At 45.3% G+C, this 23629-nt stretch overlaps 2 protein-coding genes across 2 annotated transcripts; both read left to right on the forward strand.

Moving 5' to 3' along the window:
• The first annotated feature begins 19 nt into the window (after positions 1–19).
• On the forward strand, positions 20–4294 carry LOC131843161 (uncharacterized). The gene is made up of 5 exons (XM_059191774.1): positions 20–260; positions 1324–1519; positions 1961–2020; positions 3550–3731; positions 3881–4294. Exons 1-5 carry the CDS (start codon positions 135–137, stop codon positions 4292–4294), a joined length of 978 nt encoding a protein of 325 aa, XP_059047757.1. The 5' UTR covers positions 20–134.
• A 5582-nt stretch (positions 4295–9876) lies between these two features.
• On the forward strand, positions 9877–23247 carry LOC131843162 (RNA-binding protein 25-like; the record flags this gene model as incomplete). Its single annotated transcript, XM_059191775.1, has 16 exons — positions 9877–10009; positions 10819–11043; positions 11135–11311; positions 11382–11626; positions 13207–13362; positions 14174–14598; positions 14809–14913; positions 15030–15107; positions 16271–16477; positions 17098–17259; positions 17581–17811; positions 18613–18877; positions 19206–19377; positions 19426–19461; positions 19875–20026; positions 20629–23247. Coding segments are annotated over 16 exons (3018 nt in total), but the record flags the coding sequence as incomplete, so codon positions are not given.
• Between the last annotated feature and the right edge of the window lie 382 nt (positions 23248–23629).

Below are 23629 nucleotides of genomic sequence, written 5' to 3' on the forward strand. Positions count from 1 at the left end.
CCTGACTGTATAATTTCAACTTTTTGTCCTTTTAAATCTTTGTTTTGATTGTTTATTTCAGATATTACTTTTTACTCTAAAATATACTTGTTCAGTTACAATTATCGCTAAAATTGAAATGATAGACTGGATTCATGAATATGGAGGACGAAAACAAACTACCTTTGAAACGTGTGGAGCTGTCTTTATCGAAATTCAACGAAGTCGCGATTCCCCATCATTTAGATTTATTACGACAACATAAAACCAATATCGTCAAGGTACGTATCATTCTTCCCGTAATATAGATATATATAATATCAAAATTGGTAAAAGTTTGTCAAAAAAGTTATTTCAAACATATGTGCGTATCAAACACGCGATGGTAATGACGACACAGCTGTCTATTAATAAGTCCTTGTGGTCTGTACAATTCCGCTAGTTTGCCAATATTTCTAAATTAAATTGTTACCACAGTGCCCATGTAAATGTGTTAATTTTTATTGTTGATTGTCATAAACTTACTGCATATATATATATTTCTTTAATGCTGATTTAGTATCAAATTAAATGCTTAATTATATATTTTTTAATAACTTTCTTTCTTTATAACTTCAATAGTAGCTATTTTCTGCTAATTATTAATGTTGTTTAAATTTGCAAACATAATAGTTTGAATGAATAGAGTGGGTGAAACTGCTAGAGATCAAAACATTCTACTAGTGTCTACATTTTCTTTGTTATTTTAACAGTAAAGAAAAACAATAAAGATATACACATAAAAATACATATGTAATCGGTGTTAAATAAAAATTATATGTAGGCGAAGGTTTTTTAGATAATAATTAATAATTTATTTCACAACTATACTTAATTATGTTACCAGAATAATATATCTAAATAATATAACTCAAAGGTGACTGACATAGTGATCTATTAATTCACTGCCCAAATCACTGGACGGATTAGACTGAAATTTGGCAGGCAGGTAGATGTTATGACATAGGTATCCGCTAAGAAAGGATTTTGATTAATTCTACTTCCAAGGGGATAAAATGGGGGGTGAAAGTTTGTATGAAAATTTGTCAATTTTAAACCATTCGGGCTGAGACTTCACATGCATAAAGCTACTATGACTTAGGCGTCCTTTAAGAAGAAGAGAAACGGGCAAAAGCTAGTTCAATACATATAATTCGAAGAAAACAATCGATATGTTTATATACGATACGCTCGAAAATCTATCTGTCTATATAAGAAATACTCAAAACTCGAAAAATAGGAGACGGTACGAACGAGCGTGTACATAAAGGACGAACGTGACAATATTGGAATGTGCCCGAACAGTACGAGGAGAGCGGCGAGTACGGGCGCGTGCGCGCGGAGCAGACTAATGCGCGGCGCGTGGCGTCGCAGCTGCGGACGCTGCTGGCCGAGCTGGACGCGCTGCGGCGGCGCGTGGCCGAGCCCGACCTGCCGCGCTTCGACCGCCGCACGCAGCGCGCGCGCGACCTCACGCTGCGAGCCATCGTCGACTACCTCGGTACCAGCCGCCGCCTCCCGCTCCCCTCCGCTCCCCTCCGCTCCTGTCCGAAACGCCCGAGAGGTTCGAGTCCTTGCGCGGGTTCGGAGTGGCACCGGCGCTCGCCCCCCGACGTCCGGTGAAGCTACGAAGGCCGGCCGCGGCCGACGGCATTAGAGTAGTCCGAAAATGCCTCCTACACCTTGGAGGCATTTTCGGACGCCGATGTCGTAACCGACGGTCGATACGGCGACGAGCGATCTTTTACTTTAGATGAATAGAAATCGATCCGTTTGTCGGACACGTTTTATTAATAAACGAATGCGCAGTAACGACAAACAGAGACGGTAATGTCATGTTTAATATTTCGTAGTACTTACAGAGCTGCGCTTTCACATTTACATGTAACAAAGTTTTTTCGAAAGGCGAATATTGGCATAAATTCGATTAATGATGTTTTAGGAATTATAGAGAGCAGTTGTAGAAATTTGGTGGTAGCGAGCCGAGTCCGCTCTCGCACGGGTGAGAACAAAATATATATTGATAAAACTTGCATGAGATGCTATTTACGATTGGCCATTCAATACGATGCAGCTGTGTGCAGAGCGGCGTGCGGCATGACTCACTATTTTGCATTTCTAACTCCTGTTTGAATGTTGTTAGACAGTTGCTCCAACAGCCGAATATTTGGCGACAGCCCTTATTTTTTATATCAATTATTCATCATGTGTAAAACTATAACCGACAAAAGTAGCACTTACTTCAATCCCAAATTTTCTATAAATCATTCATTCTTGAACATGACACGTATTCGCTTAAACTTATTAATGGTATATTTGACATGAAATATAATATTTGTTTTTTCATGTTTGTTGTTAAGTACAGTATCTCCGTCGAATACCGAATATTAAATTCATTAGACGAATGGACTTAATCCTTACTTCCTTACTAATATTATAAATGCGAAAGTAACTCTGTCTGTCTGTCTGTCTCGCTTTCACGCCAAAACTACTGAACCGATTTAAATGAAATTTAGTACGCAGATAATCTAGACGCCGAGGAAGGACATAGGCTACTTTTTAATGCGAAGAAAGGGTTGTAAGGGGTTCAAAATGGAAATACAAGGTTATCTTTATGCGGTTGAATACAGCGCACACTTATTCGTCATCTTTTCATTTCACTAGCTAACAACCAATCAACACATCGCGCGCGTTTGCGCCATTCGCCATCTTTTCATTTCACTAGCTAACAACCAATCAACACATCGCGTGCGTTTGCGCCAATAAGGTATCCATCACAGAGAACAAAACCACAGATAACATAATGTAAAACGAAAGATCTTGCGTCAACGTCATCTTCCGGAAACATGACGTTGACGTTTAGCGAAAATATGATTTTTTGACACTTTTTTATGATAAAATCGTATATCGTGTGTATGTGTTTTTTCTTTAAACCTGAAATTGGCCGATTGCGAGACAAATTTGGCAATTTTTTTTGATTAAATATTAATTTTATTTTTTATCATTTTTGAAGCTAAATTGATGAAACTTATTTATTTGACTTATATTGTGTTAATTGAGTTAAATATTTTTTCATTATTTACGCGGACGAAGTCGCGGGTACAGCTAGTATCGAATATAATCAAAATATTCATAGCATTTCTTGATGTTACTTATCTTGTTCTTCTTGTCATTTGTTTCTAATAACCAAACGAAAAACTCGCCTGAACCGGGTGCCACAATAATACCAAATTCAACTGAAATTTAATCGCGAACAGCTTTGATTCATCTATTCAGTGATGCTGCAATAAAAATTATATCTCATGACATCTCACTAATATAGGCAACAGCTTTGCTGCTAGCAAAGATCGTTTTTATAACTTCAATTGCTTTATTATTGCGTTTATGGAGGATCATATTGAAATCGATTTTGTCATATTAATGTATTTCATAATTTAAATATACATATTTATTTATTCTTATCGCCGAGTCTAATAATTTTTTAAAATTTATAAATTCATTTAAAATTACTGTAATATTTTGTGGTATCAGAGGCGACGCCATTGACCATAAATCGGCAGCACGCAGAGAACGAGCCGGTGTGCGGCAGCGCCATGTCCACGGACTCGGTGGGCGTGGTCGGACACCACGCGGACCACGACCACGACCACGAGTCCGAACGGGAGCACGACAACGAGCGACGGTCGGCGGAGCGGCAGCTCGTCGAGGATCACGTAAGTCGCGGGCGGGGAAATTTTAAATATTTTCTATTACGATGTCGACGGTGAATTAGTCACGAAGTATGAAGCGTGGCAGTGCGAACAATTCGAAGTCGCACGGTATCGAGCGTCGGAGGCTCACGGCGAGGTCGGTTCGATGGCAGGAGAGCGAGCTGCGGTCGCGCGAGGCGGTGCTGCGCGGGTGGAGCGAGCTGCAGGCGGAGGTGCGCGCGCTGCACGACACGTGGCGCCACGTGCAGCAGGCCGCGCTCGAGCAGCGCGACCACGTGGCGGCGGCGGCGGGCGGCGTGGAGCAGGCCGCGGGCCACGTGGCGGCCGCGCGCGACCAGCTCTCCGCCGCCGAGCGGCTGCGGGCCGGCGCGCTGGGCGCGGGCGGCGCGGCGGCCGGCGCGCTGCTGGCCGGCCCGCTGGGGCTGCTGCTGGGCGCCAAGGCGGCGGCCGCCGGGCTGCTGGCCGGCTCCGCGCTCGGGTACCTCGCCGCGCGCCTGCTGGGCCGCGACCGGCTCCACCACGGCGACCACGGCGACCACGGCCACCACGGCCACCACGGCGACTAGCGGGCGGCCGCCGGGCTGCTGGCCGGCTCCGCGCTCGGGTACCTCGCCGCGCGCCTGCTGGGCCGCGACCGGCTCCACCACGGCGACCACGGCCACCACGGCCACCACGGCGACTAGCGGGCGGCCGCCGGGCTGCTGGCCGGCTCCGCGCTCGGGTACCTCGCCGCGCGCCTGCTGGGCCGCGACCGGCTCCACCACGGCGACCACGCGCGCCTAGCGGGCGGCCGCCGGGCTGCTGGCCGGCTCCGCGCTCGGGTACCTCGCCGCGCGCCTGCTGGGCCGCGACCGGCTCCACCACGGCGACCACGGCCACCACGGCCACCACGGCGACTAGCGGGCGCAGGTCGACAGGCCGCGGGTCCGCGCCCGCCCCTACTTCTTCTAATTTTACTTCTCCCTCTTCGTCTGGCCGCTACGCGACTCCGATCGCGCCTTCGTTTACAGCCCTACCGAGTGCGATGTCGATCTCTGTCTCGGTATCGACGTCTCCCGTGGAGCCACGTCCGAGCGAGTGAAATCCGATACGTGTAAAAGAGTATTTTTTATGTGAGAGATGATACAATGAATGAACTCTACGAAGGATGATGTTCGCGAAAGAGTGTACCCCGCTGCGACCGCCGATAGATCAGTTCTCGCCGGTCCGTCTCGACCGGCGAGAACTGAATACTTTTTGACGTGTTTACATTCAGATTCAGAATACGGACATAAATACTAGTACTAAATAAAGATGACTATTTTTGTAATTCTATGTAATATATATTAAATTCGAAGTTCATGAATACACTTATTCGTGACATAACAAAATATACCTATATATGACGAGACAAAATTTAGGCATGCTATGTCTGCCTAAATTGTCTGATACAAAACTCCATTCTCAAATGTAAAGCCTAAATTAATAATAAACAATAATAATTACGGAGCGGGTTGTTGTTGCGGCGCGGCGGTGCAGCCGGTCCTCACGCCTGCTGCAATCATCTCTCCCTTGCTGTGCTCTTTGTTATTTAGTGTTACTCTACCGATAGTGTACATATTGTGACGCAATAATATATTATAATTGGTACCTAATGAATAGGTATTACCTCAATTTATGATAACAACGTGTATTGTAAATATGTGCCTTTTGTGTGATTTGTATTTAATTAAGCGCATACATATCATTGTTATTTAAATAAAACGATCGATTATAAAATATCCCATTTGTAATCTGGGGGATTATTTACGTGACTCAAAAGTGTGCGTTTCGTTTTTAACGGAATAATACTGTAAATAAATAATATTTAATATCAAATTGATAGTACCCATTACTGACTTATGAACGCCACATTTATATTTATAATCAGTCTATGACAGATGGATGAATATTCGCGAATTATCATTTGGACAATTAGACGCGCTATAGTATATGTATATGTAAATATAGCCCATGGGTACTATGTTAGTCAAATGAATTATGAGTATATGTATGTACATAATAGAATTATATAAAAATTGGAGTTATTAATATGTGGTTTAAATTCTATTACTTATTATTATTATATCTCCTGTGGCCGAACGCGCTGTGACATAATTTGGTGCTGTTACAGCACAGATTGACAATGGAAATTTAACACTACTTCCTACCGTTTGATAAATGTCAGTGTGAAATACACCAGCTTTATGATGGTTACCAGGGGGAACCGCGCAGAGGTCAACCCTTCATTTCTTTTTATATAAACGAGCTTGCGGCTCACCAATGGTAAGTGATTATTGAAGGTATCAATATCGTATGGGTTACGAAATACCATTACGAGAAAATGATTCCACGATGTGGTTGTGCTTGGTAAAAAATTTCTAGAAAACTACACTGTGGAGGACCGCCATTCATACGAGTGATAATGATGATGGACATGGTACATTGCTAGCAATAGGAATCACCAATTTACTTTACTAATAATATTCCCTTTTCCCCTATAATACTGTATGTATGTATGTATATGAACATTGGCTGTGCCAATGCTGCTAGACTGGGTCCCGCACCCAAAGGGAAATTTTCTTAGATATTTAACAAACGATTACGAGCATTTGTGGAGAGAATAAAGTTGCAATTGGAATATATGAGCATTCTTGCCTCATCAATGGAGGACTTAAAAATAGAAAGATCTGCCTCATAAGGAAAAAAACAGCACAGACAGATGATGCTGTGACAAGTGATGCTGATGAAGCTGATGTCTTAAAAATGAACAAAAACAGAGTCGTGTTTCTAATATGTATAAAATAAAACTTTATTGGTAGGAAACTTGTTGACATGTTTCAACTGTTACTACCGTTTGTTAGGTGTAGGAATCACCTATTTGTATATAGCAACATCTAAATGTACTTACGTTTTAATAACGGTGACCTACAAATACAAGTTTTACGGGGAATATTTATTTTCATCTGCGCAGATCTCCTTAATAGATGGACATTAGAAATTACTAGATGTACTATGACTAGATAATAATTTTTGTAAAGACATTTATGGGACGCAGTTATCTAGATATATGAAAATAATAATTGCATTTAATAATGCCTAGTAAGACAAATTCAATATTGTCTACTAAGCACTGCTGTGTATAAACTGTATCATCCCACCTTACATTTTACTATTGTTAGTTATTATACAAGATCAATATTTCTATGTACATATTGTCAGGAAACCAACTACGAGCTCCTTAAACAGAACTGGCCTGCTAAGGGTACTATGAGCTCCTTATAGTCTATTCTTCCAGTCAGTACATTTATTTTAAAATGGCATTAGTAATTTCTGAAGAATACCTCTGTGTGACCTTTTTAAAAGACTCAAAATGTGATCAAAAACGTTAATACAATATTCACCATATCCAGTCTGGCAATACCGTAGAACTATGTCTATGATTAATATCGATGTAAACGGCTAGCACCCAGAGTCATAAGCACTATTAAAAAAATATTGTCTGTGGTTGAAGTAATGGCCGTGCTTCAAAAACAACATGGCAGATAATATTAAAATATTCAGTAATTACTTAGTTTATTAAAATAATACAATATCTAGTTAAATTAATTTTTGTTCCAATTGTTATTGATTAATAATGGTTTGCTATTTTTTTTAGTGTTTCTTTTTGTGACGCATATGATTTTGTGATTAATCACAATTGTCACGATACTAGTGTTTTGTGAACCAAGCTTTCATATATTAGGTGAACAGCGAATGATTAAGGTACCGTAGGCTGTCGTTGTCAGTGGAAGCATGTCGTATCCACCTAGGCCGCCGCTGGTACCTTACGGTATTCCACCGGGAGTCGTCACCATGCCGATGGCTACACACGTACGTATCTTTCAGAATACATTATCTTTCGCATACTTGTTAACCTCACTCCACTATTACCAGCCGTGGTGATAGTGGAGTGAGGTTAACAACAATGACAATGATGGCCCAGATCTGATGGCTCTGGGCCATCATTGTCAAGTAACTGTTCTAAAGTTTAGCTGTAGTTAACCAAAACAGCATACTACTCGCTTTTCTTTAAAAAAAGGTTGACTTGTGAGACTTGTGATCAGGGGTTGTTTGATCGATTATTTTTCTATATAAGAATAGTCGATAGCCATAACATGAAATCTGTTTAGATTTCTTATTATTGAAATATAATGTGACAGGAGCTGCTAAGATTAATAATATCGACAGACAAAACAGAATAACTTCATTTAATTGAGTATCAAATTCTGTTCAATATCAAAATTGTATATTGAGTAATCACCAGTGTTTATTAACATTATAATATGTGAACTCACATAAAATACTGAATAATGTAGGATGCATAGTCTATTTTTTAATCCCGGAGACTAAATTGACAGGTGTAAATGTGTAAAGTTTTCAAATAATGTTACCACCTATTTGTTTTACATCACATTACCACAACAGATTTTCTATATTTACATGCATATACTAGTTTTACAATTACAATTTAGATATTTAATTACATTTTAGAATAGAAAATAATTTATTCAAATAAACTTACATTGAAGCACTTTTGAATAGTCATTACATTTTTTTAGAAGAACGAGCAACAAACTTGAGTGTTGCTCTTTTAATTATTTTATTATTACTTTATATTTTTAAGTTTAAGGGTGTGAATAAAAACCACCAATTAAATTCAAATTCAAATTAAAAAATTATTTATTCATGTAGGACATTTTAGCCGCTTATGAACATCAAATTTTTACATTATATTTTTTTTCCCTACCGTCCATTTCGGTATATAGATCCAATTGAGAAGAACTGGCAAGAAACTCAATTGAATTACTTTTTTTTTTAAATCCAGTTTATTTACAATACATAGGTATTTATATAGGTGTCTATGTCTAACATTAAATGAAAATCCCGAACATGAAAACTATTGCCATGCACGCTCGTCATTCAAGTAATCGTTTAGTGAGTAATAGGCCTTGATCAGTAAATATGATTTAACAGATGTTTTGAATTTATTTAAGGGTAATTCCAATATATCCTTTGGTATATTATTGTAAAATTTTATACCTATTCCCATAAAAGACCTATTAACTTTTTCTAATCGATACTTGGGAACTAATTCAATTAGCACTAATTCAATTAAATACTCAAATAGAAAAAAATATTGAATATATTACCAACTGGTTAAACAATTAATAAGAGGAAATCAGTCATAATGTTTAGAGCAGACCAGTCTCAACAAGCAGCACCCGTTCACGAGTATAACGGATGAGCCAGCCATCACTGTGCTCGACCATATTTTAGGGAGCCCAATAACCCGGCCCACCATGCTGCCACAAGTCTGGACATTTCAGTGAGCATGACTACTCAAAACACTAGACCACGTCATAGCTACTTACAATTGCCATCTGATAGTTATAGAATTCACATTTTACATAAGAATGCATGCGGGAATGAATACAAAAACTGCTATGTGTTCATAGTTTTAAAATAATTAAATCAAGAAAGCAATGAGAAAAATAAATAAAAACATCAGTAATGCTATAGGTATTTTATTAAGCCAATACTATGTAGTCCTGTGATGCATCCAACATGTGTACAATTAAATGTATTTAATATTCTGAAGGTACCTTTTCTGAGCTAGTTTAAATGGCAAGGATTGGATAATCATATAAATATTTTTTTCTACAAATGGGAGCAAATTTCATAATATCAGAACTTCCTCGAGATGATTTCCAGAACTAGACTGCAAATGGCTCGAATGTTTTAGCAATATCTCTTACTTTTTATAAATATTATAATTGCCATCATACATCTTTCTGCACTGAGGATGTTAATATGAGCGTGAGGTATAGCCAGCTAGTCCATCATGAAGAATTAAATGGACCAGAGTAGTTTTCTAGCAGAGATCTTGTGGAGGTAGAACTAATATGGTATGTCTGTCGTGTCGACAATGAGGCCATGGATCCGGAATAGTCTGTCGATGGTTAACAATGAGTACCGGCCGCCGCAGGTGATGGTGGGCGCGTACGGCGCGGGCGGCGGGCGCGGGGCCCTGCTGCCGGCCCCGGGCGCCGGGCCGGGCCCCGCCGGGGTGGGCCCCGCCGGAGTGGGCCCCGCCGGGCCGGGCCCCGCCGGCCCCGGGCCCGCCCCGCCCGGCGCCGGGCTCGCCAAGGTGATCGCGCGCGCGCCCGCCCGCACCAACGGCGCCAAGGACGCCGAGGGGCCGCCCGTCACCATCTTCATAGGTACGACGACCCCCACACCGCGCACTGCACGCGACCACCCTCTGCACATGAACACACAATTTCATGGCGTCTCTAGTCTTATTTATAACAACATATTTCTGCATTACTACCACATACAAAGGGAACTAAATGAGCAACATGGAGAAGGTAAGTTTTGGCCAGAGGAATATGTAGTCTCTTGGAGGAGGCCTATGTTTTAGGACGAGTTGACAAATCTAGGCACTTAAATAATAATGAACGAAATGAACATTAACTTTACCATCAGTACAAGGGCTATATAAACAAATAAAATAAACAAATACTTTCTCCAGAATAGAACAATGTTTCGAAAGAGTATGTGAAAAGTATATGAAAAGAAGTATGTTTATTTATTTATAGAAAAGCCAGCGCTATGTGTATATTATTGACATAATTTGTAAAATAAATTATGTCACTGATAGGCTTTCACAATTTAACAAAGTGTTAGGTTAGTTAGGATAATAACAAATTTACATTTAAAAAAAATAATAATGAATTGAAATTGCATTCATAATATGTAATATTATAAGGTCATACATATCCCTGGAATTGATATATTCTTCAATTTTTGTATGATTTACTTTATTGATGGCTAGCTAATGTAATAATATTGGAAAACAGATCCAAGTTAACTATTTTAGATGGTCTGTTAAATATTTGTGTGTTATATGTATTTCACATATCAATATCGTAATCACTGTTCGGATTATAATATGAAAATAAATCGGAATCGAGTACAACGTGAAGTACACGGGTAGCGGTACGGAGTGAGTGAGCGTGCGAGTGCGCAGGCAACATCACGTCTCGCGCGCCGGACACGATGGTGCGCGCGCTGCTGGGCGCGTGCGGGCCGGTGCTGTCGTGGAAGCGCGTCTCCACGTTCGGGTTCTGCGAGTTCGCGAGCCCCGAGGCGGCGCTGCGCTGCGTGCGGCTGCTGCACGAGCGTCCGCTGGCCGACAAGAAGCTGGTGGCGCGCACCGACGGCAAGATGCAGGCGCTCGTCGACACCTACAAGAGTGAGTGTACGAGTGTACGAGTGTACGGCGGCGGCGGGCGGACACGCTCCGCCCCCGGCCGTACACCGCACTCACGCGCCTCTGTCCGCAGCCGAGCAGCGCTCGCGGCTGGGACAGGAGTCGGGAGGCGCGGCGGCGGCGGCGGCCGGCGACGGCGAGTACCTGGACGCCCGCCAGCGCGCGCTCGACGACGCCGCCGAGCGCCGCCTGCGGCAGCTCATGGCCGACTACCAGGACGACATCAACAACTACGAGCTGCTGCAGAAGGGTGAGTGTCGCCGCCACGCGCGTCCCGCACTTCCCCCGACGACGTTTCACGCGAGCGCTTTCCGTTGCAGAGGAGGCGATCTCGAAGACCGCCCGCGTGCTCGAGGAGGCGGACATCTCGGAGGAGAAGCGCGACGTGATCCACCGCGAGATCGGCAAGTTTCGGGAGAGCATGAAGGTAGGCCGTCCCGCCGGCACCCCTCCGCCACCCCGGTCCCAGTGGCCACTCACAACCGACTCAACTTCTACTGTTTACTGTCGCCAGAGGGCCGGCCGCACCCACACGATTCCGCTATACTCCGTTGTTCGATGTATCGTATAAATGTCGCGACTCGTCGCCGGTTTCGAATATATACTCGCTATTACATTCACACTCGTGAAGAGTTTCAGAAATGTGCAATCTTTGAAATGATGTTCCAGTGAACATTTAATTGTTTTATATTAAGTCAAATATAAAAAATACTCCTGTATTAAAATACTTTGTTCCTAATATATTTTGCTGTTTTTAAACGATTATTTGCTGGATAAAATTAAGCGAACCTTTTATAAAAAGAAGCCGCTCTACAAATGTATAAAATTGAGTATACGAGCTTCCCGGTCGCCCGGGTCGCGTCGCGTCGCGTCGCGTCGCGTCGGGTCGCGTCGGGTCGCGGTCGCGGTAGGTCCGTGTGGAGTGCGGCGGCGCGGCGGCGGCGGCTAGTGAGGTGAGCAGCGCGCGCCGACGGTGAGTCCATGCCCTCGATACTCTCACACTCCGCGAACACACACACCGCACTCACACCGCTCTCATGTCACACGCCGCGTCCGGCCCTCACTGCCGCGCGGCAGTTACGTTACGTCTGTCGCACACGAGTCGTTTGACCGGTACAACACACAGACTTGAAACTATTCACTGTTTATATTGGAGTGCAGTGGAACATTAGCCAACGAATACATTTAATTAATTAATATATATACTAATTTTAAAAATACACAGGTAAACATTTTAACCGGTTATTCTATGCGTAGTGTGACACGTATCTATAAAGAATATATTTATCATCGTGTGAGCTCTGAGTTCTCGAAACTCGAATCGTACCGTACTTAATAGAATATGCAGCGACGTTAAATAACCGTTGATGTTGTTTCGCGGCAATGAGGGCCGAGGATGCTATTATATTGTTGTTTCATATTTTCGAAATGTGTCGTAACATCCGCCCAATTTACATCGTCGCCTTCGCGATAATCATCCGTCAGAGGGGTGACGCGATTCACGAGTAGTATCCGTACGCAGGTCGCGTAAGGATGCCGAAGTCGTCTCTCTTTCGAGTCACTATCGGTCCTTCGACTCATCGATACCGAAATTAGTGAAATTGTTGGCTTGTATTACACAATTTAATATGTAAGTTACATTTGGCTCACTTCCAATCGATACGGCTCACGGTCACGGATGCCGCCGTAGTGCTAGTGGGCGAGGATATCCGCGAGCCGTATCGAGCGGAGTGGCCACGGTCGCGACTCCGCATTGGTGAGTGGCGGACGAGCGACTCGCCCCGCCCCCGCCCGCCCCCGCCCCCGCCCCCGCCCCCGCCCCCGCCCCGCCCCGGGGCGCGCCGGGCCGGGCCCACGCAGGCGCCGCCGGGACGTCGCCGCCCGCCGCCGCCGGACGCCGCGCCGGAGTCTCGTAAGTAGCGAGAGACGAGTGCGAGCGAGAAGCGTGTGCGAGCGAGACGACGCCCTGTCACTAGGTCCCGTTTCAGGTGCGGCAGCGGCGCGCGCGCCGCTCGCGTTTGACTCGGTCTCGTATTAGTGCCGCGCTCGCCGCGCACAGGACCCTTCGTCGTCGCCGACTTTTCGACTGAGCTACAGGTTTTTTTCCTTTTCTCCCACCCGCTATGATACGTAGTCGGATTTCAGATTGCGCCGCTAGAGCCGGCCGCCTGCGAGTACGACCGCGAGCTACCGTTTGATGACGCGCGCCCGCCGCCGCCCGCCCCGGGCCCCCCCTGTACCTTTGTTTGCGACTACGGCTCTTATTCTGCTACGTCGATAACATTTCTACGTTTTTTATTCGCGAGTACATTTCCAAATCCTAGCTACTTGTGTACGCGTGCATCTGGGGAATTTCTTAGCACTAGACTGTTGTGGCCAACATGCATAGTCTCGTTATTACTTAGACACTTATCAGAAGAGAAAGTCGGGAATTTGTGCAAATAAAATTGATTCAGATTAAGTAATGAATGGATGCGACCGACTATCTGATATGTCGAAACACAGCCGAGCTCACAGAATATATGTCACGTAGGAATCTAATAACAGTTCTTAAAAAGATTATGGGGTAAAGACATAGTATTGGTTCATGGTGAGGGAGTGAATATATGTACCGTGGAATACCTAAATATATGTATATATGATAAAGCTATACTGTTGGCTGCGTCGTTGCTCAGGTGTGTAGTCGTCGTTGATAGGACATGCCTGTGAAAAGTAATGTTTACTATTTGTCATTTATATAGTAAGAGTGCATTTTCATTAGCACAATAGAAATTAGACGTGAAGTTCAAAATCAGAATGATATTTTACTATTTAAAGATATATTTTTTACATGAAAACGCACTCTAACTTAATAAAGAGACAGTTGTCAGCCTACCTAGCCTAAGAATTAATACTAATTCTTTCGAGTATAATATAAACGTGATGGGCTCCGATGCGAGCAGCGCGATCAAATTGATTGATTTTCAGTAAGAATTTTTCAAAAGAAAAATGACTATTTTGTTTTATCATCTGTAAAAGTCGCCGCCGACTGTCTCTGAACGTTGTGTCAAAATATTGTACAAGTCGAATGTTCGTCATAATATTGTCGCGGAGAGTCGTAGTAGGGCAGTAGCGAGTCGCGGGGTGTCGGGTGTGCGGGGGCGGGGGCGGGCGGCGCGGGGGGCGCGGCCGCCACGTGACGCGCGCGTATCGTTGGACGCAGGAGGAGGCCGAGGTCGTGGTGCGCCGCAAGCGGGAGCCCAAGGACGACAAGGACAAGGACGCCGCCAGGGACCGCGACCGCGAGCGAGACCGCGACCGCGACCGCGCCGACAGGGGCGACAGGGCCGACCGAGCCGACCGAGGCGACCGCGGCGACCGAGCCGACCGAGCCGACCGAGCCGACCGAGCCGACCGAGCCGACCGAGCCGACCGAGCCGACCGGCCCGACCGGCCTGACCGCGACCGCGCCGAAAGAGGTGACCGCGCCGATCGCGTCGATCGCGCCGATCGGGACCGCGATCGCGACAAGGACCGACGCAAGCGAAGCACATCCAGGTAACACTATTTATGTATTTGGAATGGCAAACAAGTAAGCCTAATAATAATAATAATCATACTATGAGTTGCCGTGCCGGAGGACTAATGTAATGCCTCATGACGGACGCAGGGTCAGGTACCCTATACATATACTGTACATATATTCATTGCACAAGACGTATACCTATTCAAATACACGACATGAAATATTTGTTTCACGTTGAACAGGACAAAGGACCGGCGCGATGAACGGGACAAGGAGCGTGAACGGGAACGTGAAGAGAGGGAGCGGGACAGAGAACGAGAACGCGAACGTGAGAAGGAAAGAGAAAGGTATGTATACATTCGCACGCTGCCATGAAATGAAAACTAATCCTTGTTAGATTTTTCTGAAGGACAATATAAGTTATCGTATTTACGTTTGTTTATTATAATTAATATAATTTCAGGGAGGCACGCGAACGAGAGAGGGAGCGCGAAATACGCGAAAGGGAGAGAGAACGAGAACGAGAACGAGATAGAGAGCGGTAAGTCACACTTGGCGTGCTGACATTCAGTTGTAACGTCATAGATTTCGTACAAAGTACCAGTATTCGTAGACATTTACATGTATATATTTACTATAATCTTATAATTTATAAATATATAATGTTAGAAATGGGTTCTATAATTTAAAAATTCAATGGAAAGAAATATTGTTTTCTGAATAGTGTATACGGTACGTTATGCGCGTGCGCAGCTCGCGATAACACGCACGTTATGGCGGCGGACTCGCCTGTACAGTACATACATACAGTCACTGGCGTGGCAACCTGTGCGCGGCGCCCGGCGTTCATTTGTTTGTTTTATGAACATAGAAGTAAAGTGCCTCACGTGCGTCTGGTATTAAAATTTAATCCATTCAGAAGAATTGGAGAACACATCGATTATTGAAAGATCCGTTTTAGAGATTCTCTAGGATATATTTGAAATGAAGGATTTCATTAAACACGTTAACTATAGTGTATTTTTTTTATGTATCCCTTTTAGTAAATACTACATATTAAAGGACAATCGTTGACACATATGACTTTATCGGATTTGTTACTAAGGCATCGTTATGAGCCGGCCTATGACAGAACGCCCGGTAACAAATAACTAACGTGATATTTCATAACGAGCAATAAATCGAACACGACGGTGATTGAAACGTGTTTGCGTCAGTGTGCGCTCGACCCACTTCAATCGTACTGTCGACTGCGAGCAATTAAAAATTTATTAGTTAAAGTTTGAAATATATGTACTCGCTTAGTATTAGTGTGTATATGATACCGGTGTAGTCGTGTGCGATGCGGTCGCTCGCGCTGCATCCCTACATCCGCACCCGGCACGAGATAGAGCGCGCCGCGCGGACGACCCGCACACGGTCACTACCTCGCACCTTCCATACCTTACTCGGTCTAGTTTACGATTCCTAAGTGTATCACATTCGGTGTTTGAATTAGTCATGCGGATGTTAATACATTAACATTATTTAAAGCTATTTATAATATTTGTTTCTTTTAAGAATATTATTATCGTAATCGTTCGTTATTATTGAATAATATATGCAATCTATTATCTAATTTTGTTAAAAGTGAATTACGTGTGGGAAAGAGTACATAATTGTTATTAGATAGTGAAAATGATATAAGAATTTGTCGTTCGACAGGGAGCGAGAGCGGGAGCGCGACCGCGAAAGATCCCGCGAACGCGAGCGCGAACGTGATCGCGAACGAGAGCGGTCCCGCGAGCGATCCCGGGGGCGCAGCCGCAGCGAGGCCGACGCGCGCCGCGACAAGGAGCTGGAGGAGGAGGCGCGCGACAAGAAGCGGCTCGAGAAGAAGGCGCGGGAGAAGGAGGCCGCCTACCAGGAGAGGTACGCCACCACGCACGAGCGGGGGAGGAGGCCGCCTACCAGGAGAGGTACGCCACCACGCACGAGCGGGGGAGGAGGCCGCCTACCAGGAGAGGTACGCCACCACGCACGAGCGGGGGAGGAGGCCGCCTACCAGGAGAGGTACGCCACCACGCACGAGCGGGGGAGGAGGCCGCCTACCAGGAGAGGTACGCCACCACGTACGAGCGGGGGAGGAGGCCGCCTACCAGGAGAGGTACGCCACCACGTACGAGCGGGGGAGGAGGCCGCCTACCAGGAGAGGTACGCCACCACGCACGAGCGGGGGAGGAGGCCGCCTACCAGGAGAGGTACGCCACCACGTACGAGCGGGGGAGGAGGCCGCCTACCAGGAGAGGTACAGCAACTCGTACTAGCGGAGGAGGAGGTGTGCGACAAGAAGGAGGCTGCATTACTTACATATACTACATACGTCACATTTACAAACTTTTGTATTATGATATTAATGAGACTAATTTAAGTATAATAAATTGTTTGTAGGTTATCTTTAGCTTTGACACTTTTATAGATTTTTTCTGACTTGATATTTCTTTGTTTTGTAAATAAAGTATGTTTGAATTAATTTTAACATGTTTGTTCAGATTGCGTAATTGGGAGGGTCGTGAGCGGCGGAAGGCCAAGGAGTACGAGAAGGAGAAGGAGCGCGAGCGATGTCGCGAGGAGGAGCGCGAGAAGGAGGCCAAACGACTGAAGGAGTTCCTGGAGGACTACGATGATGAGCGTGACGATCACAAGTTTTACAAGTCAGTAGATTGAGTTTATATATGACATAGCCGAGTAGAATTTAGAATCAATATTAGTTTGATTCAATTTAATTTATGGAATCGGGGTCGTCTTATGGGTTTGGGGTCGTATGGTTGGTAAATAAATTTCGTTTTAATTTTTAGTCGGTACAAGCCGCTTTTGATTTTATGATGCAGGGATCGTCATATTCGTTCATGAATCGGTAGCCGACTGGGCGTAAAAGAGGTCGTACTGTTATAAAAAGAACAGTGTATAGTCGAGGTCAGGATAGGGTAGGATTCCGACGTCGATATGATAGTGGGTGTCGCGCGCGTCCGCAGGGGCAAGGAGCTGCAGCGGCGGCTGGGCGCGCGCGTGCGCGAGGCGTCGCAGGACGCGGGCGAGCGCGCGCGCGAGCAGGCCGAGCTGAGCGAGCTGCGGCGCGCCGTGTGGGGCGGGCGCGACGCGGGCGACGCGGCCGCGCGCGCCGCCTGGGCCGCCGCGCGCCGCCGCCACGACGCGCAGTACGCGCCGCGGCCGCTGCTCGACGCCAGCCTCGCGCCGCCCGCGCAGCGCGCCCGCGCCCGCGCCCGCGCCGCCGCCCGCGAGCGCGCGCGCGCCGCCGCCCGCGACCGCGCCGCCCGCGACCGCACGCGCGCCCTCCGCGCCCGCGCGCGCCGCGACCTCCCGCCAGAGGCCGAGCCGCTCTCCGACAGGTACGCAGCACGGGCTTCGACCGCACGTCTCGACACTACACACCCACACTCCTTCACGATACGTATCTAACCAACAAATAATCGATCAGTTACATTTTTATTTATCTTCTATGTCAGTTTTTATTGACCTCGCATATTAAATATTTAAATTTATCACTTATTGATATTATTTATGTTGAAAACACTGCTTTCTTCGGTTCGATTGTTCGTCTACACTATCCTAAAATATAGAGTTTAAAAAATACTTTCGCCTACGATGTCATAAATTTTCTTATTAAAATATATATGAATATAAGATACGCGTTCTTGTAATAGCTTCAATGATAAAATATAAAAGTGATGAGTAATTATTCGAGAGTTATCGAATATAACTAATGACATTTTCATATCAACAGTTATATATATTATTTCATGGCCGAGTCATTTTCTCTTTGCCTTTCGCCTATGATGTCACTGCACGCGTACCTTATTAATTACACAGCTTGAACTATGTAATCAATAAGGTCCTATGTAATAACTTCAAGTATAAAATATAATAGTTTGCAGTGCTCTCACGATTTTATTCAATCTTCACGAATTATCAACAGTAATAGTTGAAACGCAATGAAAATTATATGATATTTATGACTACGATATATATCGATTTACCCTTACCAGCAGCGGCGGCGAGAGCCCCACGGCGGGCGTGTCGCCCGGCGGGTCCACCACGCCGCCCGCGCCGCCCGACACGCCGCCGGGGCCGGCCGGGGGCGCCCCGCACGCGCCCCACGCGCCCCACGCGCCCCACGCGCCCCACGCGCCCCACGCGCCGCCCGCCGGCCACGCGCCCCGCACGCCGCGCTCCCCGCGCTCCCCGCGCAGCCCCGACGGGGGCGCCACGCCGCCGCGCCCGCCCGACCGCGCGCTCGCGCCCGCCAAAGACGTCAGTACACCGCCTTATTATAAAGTGATGCGAGTATTGTCAATATGGACTGCCTGTGTATACTTTGTATATTTTTTCGCAAATTTAATATTTAATTTTACATTTCATATTTTACTTAGTCATCGAGGAGAACGCTGCGCGTACTCATTTAATATATTTTTTTTACTAATACCTATCAAAGTTATTTATACTTTCGCTGCAATCCGAAAATTAGTCCTTCGAGCCGGATATGCATTATCGACGTCTACGTCTCAATATACATTAAAGGTGTCTTCTTGCGAACTAATCTCATATGATCTTATTTAATAATGTGTATCCGCACGCGCAGAGCGCGAGCGGCGGCGGCGGGACGACGTCCGGCGAGAACTCGCCCATCACGATCAGCTTCAAGAGCCGCCGCAGCCCGTCCGTGTCCGGCGACGCGGCCGGCCCGGCCCCGCCGGACGGCGCGCGGCGCCACGTGCGCGCCGTGCACGCGGCCTTCGCGGCCGACGACGACGACGGGCCGCCCCCCGCCCCCGCCCCCGCCGACCCGCGCCCCGGTGAGTACGGGCCGCCCCCCGCCCCCGCCGACCCGCGCCCCGGTGAGTACGGGCCGCCCCCCGCCCCCGCCGACCCGCGCCCCGGTGAGTACGGGCCGCCCCCCGCCCCCGCCGACCCGCGCCCCGGTGAGTACGGGCCGCCCCCCGCCCCCGCCGACCCGCGCCCCGGTGAGTACGGGCCGCCCCCCGCCCCCGCCGACCCGCGCCCCGGTGAGTACGGGCCGCCCCCCGCCCCCGCCGACCCGCGCCCCGTTCTCTCCCCCACCCTTGACCTAGTTGCTGCTGACAGACATTGGCTTTTAGCCTTTTCATACATTTTTTTACCTTTGGTTTGGAGTGCCGTCTGCATTTCTCGCCCCCTGTCATTCGGTGAAGCGGTAAAATACTTCTAAAAAACTACAATACATGTCTAAAGCCGAACACTTATACGAGGTCACGTTTCGTTGACTCCACAGGAAAGGAAAAGAAAGACAAAAGTAAAAAGGTCGACAGCGGCGAGAAGGAGAGCCGCAGTGCAGAGGAGAAGCGGAAACATATAAAGAGTCTCATCGACAAAATCCCCACGCAGAAGGAGCAGCTGTTCCAGTACAAGCTGGACACCTCGCAGGTAAGACACCGGCTCACTGTGCAGCATGAACACTAAATATAATCCTATATTGAGCCACTACAGTCCTATGTTGAAGAGGCAAACAAGCTGGTATCTGTCTGATGGTAAGCAATGACCGTCGTCAATATACAGGAGTAGCACTACGGACGTCATTTTATCATTTAACACCTGTAATATCATTCATGTGTTACCATTCTAGAGTATTGAGACGTCATTATTAGGCAGTAAAATTACAGGATATTTTATCCTGTAATTTTACTGCCTAATAAAACCCTGCAACCGAAACAGCTTACAAAGTAAGCTTTTTAGCGGCTGAGGTAGATAAGACCGAGTCAAGCTGACATGGTACATTGCTAGCAATAACATCATCAGTCCACATTATTAACTTTCATTAATCACCTTTCCCCCTTATTATGGTGCGTTATGCAACTTGTACATACAAGTCAACCAAGCACAAAGTCCGCGTCCCTTACCTCTGTCTCGCGTACTTGGTCACCGAGCAGTTTGTTTTGATTTGAGGGTTATAGCAGCCTTATAACAGGATGTGGGCGTATGATAACTGTGTACTAGTCACACGTGAACCTCTGCGATCGTGTCCGCAGATCGACAACACGCTGATGGAGAAGAAGATCCGGCCGTGGATCAACAAGAAGATAATCGAGTACATCGGCGAGCCGGAGCCCACGCTGGTGGACTTCATCTGCAGCAAAGTGGTGGCCGGCTCCGCCCCCCACCGCATCCTGGACGACGTGCAGATGGTGCTGGACGACGAGGCCGAGGTGTTCGTCGTCAAGATGTGGCGCCTCCTCATCTACGAGCTGGAGGCCAAGCGCGCGGGGCTCGCCAAGTGACGACACTAGTGCGGACACCTCTCACCGCTCTCGGGCGGGACACTTGCCGACGGAACATTTCAGTTTTATTTCAAGCTTTAATTGCGCCGTTTATTGTTTAATTAAGTCTATTAAAGAAAGTTTAAATGTGCTCGCACGGGCGATTCAAATCTTCAAATATGTATACAGAGTAAACATTGAATGGTATGTATATATCATAAGGTACTGATCAGTCGCTAAGTACTGGCGCCGCAATGTGTCGGCGGCTGTTGTCGTACAGGTGTGCCGCACAGGTCCCGTGAGTGAGGTGCGGTGTGTGCGCCGCACACGGACTGGTCACTGGTCACGTGGCCACGACTGCGCCGCCGCTTAGTTTGACATTTCTTTACTCCGTTTCGATAGAACTTACAGAACAGGTACACTAATATTGAGAAAAATCTATCAGTTTTTCTCAAAAAAAAATTCTCAGTTCTCAGATAGACAAATATGTATATAGATTAATATAAATAAAGCTACATATATTAAATCATATTCACTTTCGAAATTGTATTTGAAAACACTCATACTAACAATATTCAGTGAAAACTTCAGCCAAAATGAACGAATAACATTGCACAAAAACTGTACGTCGATGATCGGATAGTAATATACTAAAAGAGATCGCTCATATATTCAATACAAATGTGAATAATCGAATAAATAATCGTAATATATTCTTTATAAATAACAATCATAGTTAACGATATAAAATACTTTGGAATAATTTGTATTTAATAATTGATTAATATCTTTATTTATAAAAACTTATAAGTTATTTTATACATCTTTACTTTATTACATTCAATCTAATTACATTATCAGTAAATTTGCAATGATATAATGTAATGACAAAAAAATCGGATCATTCAATATATTAATATAAATGTTCAACACATTTATATACTTTTTAATCGTACTGCTATCAGCAACGTTAGACAGTTAATGGTCGGATCAGTGACTTCTTTACCTTCGCTACAAGTTGTATTGAATCGGAGTAAACTCAGTCGGTGTCTAGTGAGTGGGTAGTTTCGTCGTTCTTTCTCATTTAATTTTTCTAATATTGTAAATGTAAAACTATTGTAATGATCATCATATATGGTCGCTTCTCATGGCCGGCCGTGGTGATGCGGCTGAGGCGACGACAATCGTTTAAGACTGACAGAGACACAGTGAGTGTAGGCCGCGCCTGCGACGCAGCACTACCTCTGTAGACTAGTGCGGGCTCCCGGCCGGACTCGTGGCTGCAGCGATACCCACCCTGCACGACACTTGTCCGTTGCACAAGCTCGTATACTCTATTATTTTTAAACTCGGAGACTAGAATCATCATTTGAATTTGAAATTTGAAGTTAAACTGTCAGGTGTAAATGTCAAAATTTCAAATAATAACGATATAATAAAAATTAGGAAGTTGGCACTATATTTTTTTGCACTAGTATTTCCATTACTGTCTTTAAATTAAACTCACTTGATTTCTAGGTACCTTATAAAAATCTCTCAAAAAGTAAAGCAACATCGGTAATGTGAAATTTGTCTCCAAGATAACCACCTCGCAGAGTCCGGTCGGCACCGTACCGCATATGAAGTTATTTTTATATAAATGTTCTTATTTTCTATCGGAGCTGATCGTTCGTTGGCGACGCTGCCCACTGTATTGTATACAAATGTATATTTTGATATGGTTGACATGTTAAAGTTTAAATTGTAAACAGGCTTTCTCATTTGGCTTCGCGTACGTACATCTAGTGCGTTAGTAGTTAATACAAATGATTGTTATAGCGTATAATAAATTTAAAACTGTAAAATATTGTCAGCGTGGACCCCAGTCTCGCCTATAACAGCCACTGAGCGTGCGTTCCGAGCTGTGTATCGGTTGTAGAGTGTGTTAAGGCAGTGAAATTACAGGATAAGAGGTATACAACGCTATCCTCTGGAATGGCAATGCGTGAGAGGTACGACTAGCACCGCTACATCACGGAACGTGCCGTGTGCAGTGATAACGTGATGTGTCGTGGTCATGTTGACGGTTACCACCTACCATTTGGGGGGCCGTCAGCTTGTTTGCCGTTCTAATTATACTAAAAAAAAGAATGAAGTTGTGTTGGAGGCGTACTAGACATCATTCGTGTGTTTGATGTATCGGCCAGCCGACCAGGGACAAACAAACTAACACAATGTGTCGGGCGTGTGTGTGTGTGTGTGAGTAATGTAACGATGGACGCGTGTGTGGTATATGTATGAATGTGTGATGTATGTATGGTGAGATGCGTGTGTATAGAGTACTCTGTTACATTTTATTATGTTAAGTTTAATGATACCTCTTAGCATACAATAAATAATATGATATTCTCACTATTTGTTTCATTTAAATGACACCACACCTATCACAATGTTAGCACTGCACTGCACTGCACAACACTGCACTGCACTGCACTACACTGCCTGCAGTCCGTAGTTAAGTAAGTTTATTGATGTACATAATAACATTAATTACAAAAAGACATGTGATTTTGAAATGTGAAATTTTAAATGATGAAAATTTTCGTTTAACTAACTGCAAACAGATAAATTTTGGTTGTAACTGCTTGCTGTAGCTGACAATAGGGTTATTAAAAATTTTAAAATACAATGTACACGAAACTGACACGGGGGTAAACTCTAGTAATTGTTAAAAACAGCCCCCAAATTGCGGCAATTTTTTGTGCAAAAATGTCCCTTAAAATAATATATGAAT

The sequence above is a fragment of the Achroia grisella genome, unplaced genomic scaffold, assembly GCF_030625045.1.
Source record: "Achroia grisella isolate CSIRO2021 unplaced genomic scaffold, CSIRO_AGI_Agris_v1 utg2809, whole genome shotgun sequence".
Lineage (NCBI taxonomy): Eukaryota > Metazoa > Arthropoda > Insecta > Lepidoptera > Pyralidae > Achroia > Achroia grisella.

Excerpts from the sequence above, each read along its gene's own strand:
- LOC131843161 (XM_059191774.1), top strand. The coding sequence starts at position 135 with ATGAATATGGAGGACGAAAACAAACTACCTTTGAAACGTGTGGAGCTG. Across the intron at positions 261-1,323 it reads ATAAAACCAATATCGTCAAG|TACGAGGAGAGCGGCGAGTA; the intron begins GTACGTATCATT and ends GTGCCCGAACAG. Across the intron at positions 1,520-1,960 it reads AGCCATCGTCGACTACCTCG|GAATTATAGAGAGCAGTTGT; the intron begins GTACCAGCCGCC and ends ATGATGTTTTAG.